An 8,152-nucleotide genomic window follows, 5' to 3' on the forward strand; every position below is an offset into this window, starting at 1 on the left:
CCACTCTACGTAACGTCTACAGCGTCCTTGCCAAGCTTTACGACCCATTGGGCTACATTGTGCCATTTACCACAAGATGTAAAGTGCTTGTCCAGGACATGTGGAAGGCTAACATTGGCTGGGATGACAAGATTCAACCATCTGAACTTCTCGGAAAATGGTTGAGTTGGGTGCAGGAAATTCCTACTCTGCAGCAACTCAAGTTACCTCGTCCCTATTCACCAGCCAGTGGAAATACCGTCAATGCAGCCCGTCATATTCACATCTTCTGTGATGCTTCAGAGCGTGCCTACGGATCAGTAGCTTACATGCAAATAACGGATGACAGACAACAGGTCTTCGTTTCCTTTGTGTTTGCCAGATCGAGAGTAGCGCCGCGTAAACAGCTGTCCATCCCGCGTCTCGAGCTCAGCGCCGCACTTACAGGGGCACAGCTGGCAAAAGTGATCGAGACTGAGCTCACAGTAACGCCTGAGCACATCACTCTTTGGTCTGACTCCACAACAGTGCTCCACTGGATTAAATCAGAATCCTGCCGCTACAAAGTATTTGTTGGAACACGTGTAGCAGAAATTCAGAATCTTACCAGTCCATCTCAATGGCGGTATGTTGGTAGTCTACACAATCCCGCAGATGACATAACCCGAGGACTCACCTTGAAAGAGATGGTGCAGGATCACCGCTGGAACAAAGGTCCACATTTCCTCCTTTTGCCGGAGAGTGAGTGGCCCATCATGCCCTCATCTGAGGCAGAAGCAGACACTACCGAGTTAAGGAAGTCAGCCTTCGTGGGAGCAGTCTCCAGCGCCTTGCCCACACAACATCCTGACCTGAGTAAATTCTCCACTTGGCAAGAGCTACTTCAGGAAACCGCTAGCTCCCTTCATGGGGCGGCCAACACTAACACCACAGCAAAGTGTTCAGCAACAGATTTTCTTCAAGCAGAGAAGCTTATGCTTCAAAAGGCCCAAGAAGACTGCTTTGCTGAGGAATTGAGAGCCCTCAAAGTTGGACGTGCTCTTCCTGTAAACAGTCATCTTATGTCCCTGTCACCAGAATACGACAAAACCACAGAGCTACTGAGAGTCGGTGGTAGATTGAGGCATGCTGAAGGACTAGACCTGGATACCATCCACCCAGTCATCATGGACCCAAGTCATCATGTGACTAAGCTCATCATTAAGAATGCGGATGATTCTCTACTGCACCCGGGACCAGAACGCGTGCTTGCTGAGCTCAGACGCCGGTTTTGGATAATTCGTGGTCGAGAGGCCATTAGAAAGCATCAATATTCCTGCCTGGAGTGTCGACGATGGAGAGCAAAACCGGATGTACCGAAGATGGCTGATTACCCACCAGCTCGACTACGACTCTATAAGCCACCATTCTATTCAACAGGAGTTGACTGCTTTGGACCTTTTCAACTGTCTATGACCCCAGTGACCTAGGAAGGAGACGATGGAGGCACAGCCAATTCATCGCCGATCGTTTCTGGGCATCCTTCATCAGTCACTACCTTCCAGGGCTTCAAGAGCGTAGTAAGTGGAGGAAAGATGGTAAGGCACTCTCCATAGGCGACGTTGTCCTGATCGTGGATCCTCAACTCCCCCGCGCATCATGGCCCGTTGGTCGGATTACCCTGACGCATCCAGGAGCAGATGGACGCATTCGGACTGCCACGGTCCAGGTAAAAGACCGCATCTATGTTCGTCCTGTCGCCAGACTCATTCTTCTTCCAGCTGTTGACGACAAGGACGAAGAAGGGACTACCAAATAGACTTTCTCCCATTGATTCAACTGCCACGTGGACAGTTGGGGGCGGCTTTGTCCGAAAGTCTATTGATCCGACACCGACTTTTCCGAGGTGCACTTGAACGCCTCCTCAGAAAGCGGGACACTTATGAGAACGCTGCACGCTCCTTTGCTGGTCTCGCGCTTAGGGAGGAAAACGGACTCACAAACCCCTTTTTCCCGTGACATTTGTGTGCGTTTATGAAACCCCAGAACACACATATCCAAACACACATATACACACATGTATACAAGTACACACTCAAACCCACTAACATACACTCCTGGAAACCTGTACACTCACTGCTGTTGAGAATAAAGTTGATGCAAGATTCTCTAACCGGACTCGTCCATAGTGCTCCATCCCTAACCACTAATCCACATCTTTACAACCGATGTATCTGGCAAAATTGTTTTTGTATCTTTATTTTGGAACAGGTCATGCAAAAATGCGTCACTCAGGTGAGTGAGTGAGAGCATGTGGGAAGAGTCAATTGGCAGCACACACAGATTCAATCAACGTTGGCTTCTCAGTGTGTCGAGACTCTCGTGACGTTCCAGGATATCAAACACGCTACAGCGACCCACAAAAGCGTGTCCGCTGATGATTTCAACGCAGCATTGCAGAAGGGGGTGTCGCAACAATATTTGGTCATGGTGAAGACGGTGTTGTTGGAGAAGAGCTCCACGCTGCTCTCCACGTTGCACTCCTCTGCTTTGACACAGCCGAGCGTCTTTACATCCAGAACATCAACTGAGGAGGAAACACATTTGAAACATGACATCTGATACTTGTTTTTGTTGTTTCAGATGAGCAGTACTGCTCAGTCGTACATCTTCCGCCATGCCAGAGTTCTCCCAGTACTATACAGAAACGACTTTCCATACAAGACACCTACCTGCCTTCCCGCGGCCCGTGAAGCATCGCTCCCCGAGGCTGCAGTTGGTTTCCGTGGTGTAACATGCGTCCCAGAAGCCCAGATCACAACGGAAACACTGCAGCAGTTCCTCCTCTTCCTCCAACATCTGCTCCAGCTCCTCTTTTTCCTCACCTGAACCCACACAGGTAGTCTTTTCCGATTAACTCTCATATGTAACGGTCACAACAAAACATTTCACTCTATTCCAGATGCAAATTCAGGTTTTCCATAACAGCGACAGAACAGTTTATTCCAAATTAGTGTAATTTTATGGTATAAATCGAACCTTTTTAAATATCATCGAAGACACATTTCAATATGGCTCGGTCAGTAGTTCTACGTTTGAGCGTAAAGCCATTCAATGGCTGCTTGAGCTTGTGAGATGAGTTGCCGTTAAGTCCTCATCCGTCTTCATCTCATTAGCTGGAGCAAGCGCTTTACCTCGTCTCGGCAAAAACAATAACACACTAATTGTTTACAACCTTGAAATATCACAATCTAAACAGATCTGATAAATATCCGGACCGAGTAAATGAATCAATACATTTGAAAACTAATATTTGACTTTTCCCCCCGTGTCTGCTCTAGACTTGCGCCTAAAATTATATTATAAGGAACTTAAAATGACTTTCTGTATGTAACCATAAATGAAAGTTCTCCGATAGGATTAAACACAACAGTTATTTTACTAACGCTAATATAACCAGCGGTCTGCCCCGCTAGAATTGTGTGACTTGAGGCCTGCTGATGACTAATTTCCAGATGTTGTCTTACCTCGAGCATACGAGAAGACCACAATTGCCAAAAGAAAAACAATTAGTCCTCTCATTGTCTGCAGGATACTTTTCCTGTTCTTTCCACTGTGAGGGCTGCAAAGTCGAGCGGAGAGTTTCAAATTGGATTAGTAGTCAGTGATGCCTCCGTTTTCTCATCACCACTAATCAGGTGCTGGATACCTGAAAAAAAAAAACATGTCCTACTACCCGACCATCAAATTAAAGTCTTTTACTTAATTATCATAACCGCCATTTGGTTGATTAGCATTTCCAACATGTGCGACACAGTAGAAATGACACATTTGAAGCTTCGTGAGGATGAGGAGGAGGATGACGCCAAAACCAAACTCACTCGGTTGTAGGCGAAATTAAATGAACATTTTCAGCCTGGTTGCTTCTCGCCATCACACCTTTTTTTTTTTTTTTTTCACGCCTTGTGTGTCTGTTTCAGAGCAGCAAAACTGCATGTGTCCTGAGTCAGCGCTAAGTTAAGAGGCTTACGTCCTACTGTCCGTCTGCTTAATACACACACACACAGTTTGATTCACAATGCAGCATGAAAACTACATTGCTTGGATTGCATAACTGGTGGAGCATTTTCAAGTTAGTATTGCAGAAGCAACCAACGCTGAAAAGTCCAGTCCATCCATTTTATTTTTATCGCCTTTAAATTTGATGTGAAGCGATTAAGCGGAGACGTAAGAGCGTCTGCTGGGAAACATTTGCTATGATGGGTGTGGAAGAATTCCATACAAAAAGAAATTAAGTAGTTATATGGGGAAAAGTAAAAAGTATTTTCAGAGCAGCATGTCCAGAATTTTTGTGGGCAGGGCATAAGATATTTACAATGAGATCCAGTACATGCCAAATTGTCTTAACAGCATCATCAGAAGGGAATTCTTGAATGTCCCGTGGTGTCACACATCTCTCGCTGCGAATCACTTGAATGCCTGGCAGCTTGTTTCAAGATGCGCTCGCAACTTCGCGCTGCCGCAGAATGAATCGCATCTCAGCACATCCTGCCCACACAAAAAAGCCTCCGCTGCGCGCTAGCGGGTTGGAGGCATGCAAATGACTTGTACACTTCAACAGCAGGGGGAAAAAAAAAAAAACATTCCCTGAGCCTAAAGCGACTATTAAACTCCACGCGGCGGCGTAAAGCGCTTCACCTGCTGGATTTTTTAAAGAAAGCATAGCGTGAAAAGGTCAGGATAGCGGGAGGGCCAAGCTTTTCCCCGCTTCTGCTGCGTCAGGGAAAACTCAATAGCCTCATCGGAATCCCCCCCCCCTCTCCCTCTTTTTAAATGCCATCCTTCTTTTCCATCCAAGCGATAATTGAAATTCTTCAACACCCCGCTTGACCACACTAAAGGGAAAAAGAGACAGACATTGTGAATTTAAAGAATGCAGTGGTATTTATAGCCAGGCTGTAGGTGTGGAGTGAGAGGAGTGTAGCCTTGACGTAGCATCTCCTTTTGGACCAGGAAATCATTTCCTCAGATAAAGACGATAGATTATAGTACGCCTGAGATAAGATGTAGACTGATTTGGCACCTAATCTGCCTGATCCTTTTAAACTGAACCCTGTCCGAGAAAAGCCGAAGTAAATAGTGAAGTCCGGTATCCTCTGACGAGGAAAAAGTCCTAAAATGGTCGGGAAGGAAGAACAAAACAAAGTTTTGAATCGGTGAGACCAGAAATAAATCGTGAGTCTTTAGCTTCTTTTGTTCCGGAAAAATGATGACAAACGATAATTAAAAGCGATTAAAAACGAGTGGAACTGAATTCTGCAGTTTCCCGCCTTTGGAAGTATTTTAGGAACTGTAACAGTACGAGTAGCCCTGACAATGATATATATTTATATCTGCATTTATTGGTGATATAACATTTGTCACAACTTGTTCTGAATGGAAAGTCGTGCAAAGATAAATAGTTCCAGGGTTCACTGCATGAATGGAAAATGAAATAAAGCTGCACGTCAAAACAATATGGTCCGATTTCGGCATTCCCACTATCTCAAATATATCTTTTTTAATAGTAGATGACACACTTAAAGAGGTCGCCAGATTTTTTTTTTTTTTTAAACCTTCAACTGAAAAGCTCAAACCGCCAACCCCATAAGTTCCATATGGAATTTGTCCGACTTGCCAAAAATTTGGAATGCAGCACCTCTCTGAGGCGCCCAAACATTTACAACATCTGTTTGTGGGAGATAGCGTTCCTCGCACTCCCGTAAAGATGATCAAGGCTCAGGGAGTGCAGAGCAGGTCCGTGTGTTAATCTTGCTGGACTTGTCCGGGAAGGCAGAGGGGTGAGGACCGGAATGTCCGAGGGAAGACGAATGAGGACTTGGCTCCTGGTGGTGCAGAACTTGAGCCACAAGTGTCGCCTTGCCCTCCCTCTCAGCTTCATCTTCTGCATCTAGATGCCGTTGCAGTGATTTATTGATGTCCTCAATGTTCTTGCAAGACAAAGAAGGAGGGTAGAGGCTCCTATCCTGTTCCTCGTCTCTGATCTCCCACTGTTTCTGCCCACTGAAGATGGCTTGCTCTTGCCAGTCCTCCCAGTCTCCCTTCCTGTCCTCGGGGTCTTTGCACTTCTTCAGCATGTGGATCTCTCGATCTCGATTCTCGTAGAGCAGGCTAGCGGCGCAGATGAAGATGAACAACCCGACGCCCATGACCATCGGCCCGGCCAGTTTCATCTTGTCCTTGGGGGTGGACCTGGGGGCGCCTAAGTGCCTCGGCGGCGACGCCACGTAACCAGCCATGGCCACGCACATCCCCAGCGCCACCACCAACACGCCCACTATTAACCACGCGCCCGGGGCCGAGCGTAGGCGAAGTCGGGTCTGGCTGGAGTTGAATTTTCTCCGGTGACATGGCAGGACGCATTCCACTTGTGAAGACTGAGAAGAGGGGCTGCTGGCAGCTGTCATCCTCTTGATCCAAACTGCAAAACAAAAGTGTGTAGCTTTAGGAAGGAAGTGTGTCGGGGGGGGGGGGGGGGGGGGGGCTGGGGGTTGAGGACACAACAGGAAATAGCTGCTTTAATAGGACATGTGCTGACTTAATGAGACGCTTGTCCTCTGCAGGATCCCTTTCCCTCAGACGGGAACATTAAAAGTAGAAATGATGACTACATTAGCACATCAAGTGAAAATTGCAACAAGTCGTTGGAGAGGTGCAAGATGACATTTTGGTAAACAATTCAAATTTCTCCCATATGACTTTTCCTGGTCGTGGGAAGTGCGCGTTACCAATTTTTCTCTCTCACTGGACATGATTTGACCCCTTTCAGTGACACTCGCTTTACCGCAAACATTGCCAAGGCATCATTTAGCCCCAAGCAGCAGAAGTGGTGCTTCAAGGGCATAAAGTGTGAGCGTGATGTAGCCCATCAACGTGCTCTTAGCTGCATTGGCGGTGTTTATAAAAAAAAAAAAAAAAATGTTGGAAAAATAGCCTACTTGCCTTGTTTTGCTCCTCGATGCAAATCATGGTCCTCACTCAACAAGCATCAGTTGCCTCCTGCGTTTCTCCACTCCAACATCCTCTTTTGTTCTCAAATGGAGACTCCTTGCGTCTTGTTGCCTTCCACGCCACTGTTGAACTGAAGCTTTTTTTGTTTTTCAAATTCGAGGAAGTAACTGTCTTACAAAAGTGGTGCAAAGCTGCATTGCCTCCTCTCGCTCTGTGTGCTTAAGAGCGCATATGTGTGTGTGCATGTGTGTGTGTGTGTGTGGAGGAGGGGTCGTGGGAATCAGGGGCAGTCCCACGGTGAGTCGTGTTATTCTTGGTGCTTGACACGTTCACAGTGATGTAAAAATTTGGACTTTAACCCCCAAAAAAGATCTTAGCATTGCAAAGCTTGTGTGTGTGTGTGTGTGTGCTCATAGTTTAAAAATATGTATACAAAACCAAATCTTGACGCATATTGAATCTTACATGAATATTTGCCCACCCTTAATTGACCTAGAGCACATATTTGTGTTACTTAATTGAAATATGATTTTGAATTTATAGACAAATGTACTTTTTCTTCAATGTGTTTAATACTGAAGGTTTCGAGTTGCGGAAAACAAATCAGTTGAGCTAGTATAGATATTTCATATATATCACATTATATTTTGTTTCCTAATGTTCACAAATTTAAGGGTGCAATAGGGAGTGAGAAAATAAAAAGGTCCATTTGACGAAAGAGGGTTCAAGTTAGGATGACCTGGCACGTTGAAGCATGCGTCATAACCGAGCAGACAAGTGCTGAAGATCCACTGCCAACATTGCAGTTACGGTACTTAGAAAAAATGTTGGCAATGGATCCACTTTGATCATAACAGGACAATGCAGTGGCTCTCAAAACCACCCACAGATGCATCATCATGGGATTTAATGAAGACTTGAATTGTGCTTTGTTCTTTATTTAAAAAAAAACAACAACTACCATTTACAGTAGAGCAGGCCTTTTTTGTTTTGTGTATTCTGTATTGATAAAACCCAGTTGGGAATAAGAAAATGTAAACCTCGTAAATATGAATTAAAAATGAGCATTTTCTCGACTTAATTGCACTGGATGTAATTCTTTTAATGGGAATGTTGCCCCTTCCAACATGGCCGCTATGCAACGCGTCGTGTCTGCCGGAAGTGCACAAAGAGAACACGCGCC

General features: G+C 45.6%; 2 protein-coding genes across 2 annotated transcripts; both read right to left on the reverse strand.

The window, feature by feature from the left end:
- Positions 1-2,237: 2,237 nt before the first annotated feature.
- On the reverse strand, positions 2,238-5,200 carry LOC133160510 (protein Bouncer-like). Its single transcript, XM_061288224.1, has 3 exons — positions 3,486-5,200; positions 2,691-2,843; positions 2,238-2,545 (listed from the first exon to the last, which is right to left on the reverse strand). Exons 1-3 carry the CDS (start codon positions 3,538-3,540, stop codon positions 2,322-2,324), a joined length of 432 nt encoding a protein of 143 aa, XP_061144208.1. The 5' UTR covers positions 3,541-5,200; the 3' UTR covers positions 2,238-2,321.
- A 140-nt stretch (positions 5,201-5,340) lies between these two features.
- LOC133160508 (uncharacterized) lies at positions 5,341-7,229 on the reverse strand. Its single transcript, XM_061288218.1, has 2 exons — positions 6,961-7,229; positions 5,341-6,439 (listed from the first exon to the last, which is right to left on the reverse strand). Exon 2 carries the CDS (start codon positions 6,423-6,425, stop codon positions 5,730-5,732), a length of 696 nt encoding a protein of 231 aa, XP_061144202.1. The 5' UTR covers positions 6,426-6,439; positions 6,961-7,229; the 3' UTR covers positions 5,341-5,729.
- Positions 7,230-8,152: the final 923 nt, after the last annotated feature.

The sequence above is a fragment of the Syngnathus typhle genome, linkage group LG10 (genome assembly GCF_033458585.1).
Source record: "Syngnathus typhle isolate RoL2023-S1 ecotype Sweden linkage group LG10, RoL_Styp_1.0, whole genome shotgun sequence".
Classification (NCBI taxonomy): domain Eukaryota; kingdom Metazoa; phylum Chordata; class Actinopteri; order Syngnathiformes; family Syngnathidae; genus Syngnathus; species Syngnathus typhle.

Bases quoted from the DNA above. Each gene is read 5' to 3' on its own strand.
- LOC133160510 (XM_061288224.1), bottom strand. From the start codon at position 3,540: ATGAGAGGACTAATTGTTTTTCTTTTGGCAATTGTGGTCTTCTCGTAT. The intron at 2,844-3,485 runs GTAAGACAACAT...GTGTGGGTTCAG, and splicing joins GGTCTTCTCGTATGCTCGAG to GTGAGGAAAAAGAGGAGCTG. The intron at 2,546-2,690 runs GTAGGTGTCTTG...TTTCCTCCTCAG, and splicing joins CACGGGCCGCGGGAAGGCAG to TTGATGTTCTGGATGTAAAG.
- LOC133160508 (XM_061288218.1), bottom strand. From the start codon at position 6,425: ATGACAGCTGCCAGCAGCCCCTCTTCTCAGTCTTCACAAGTGGAATGC.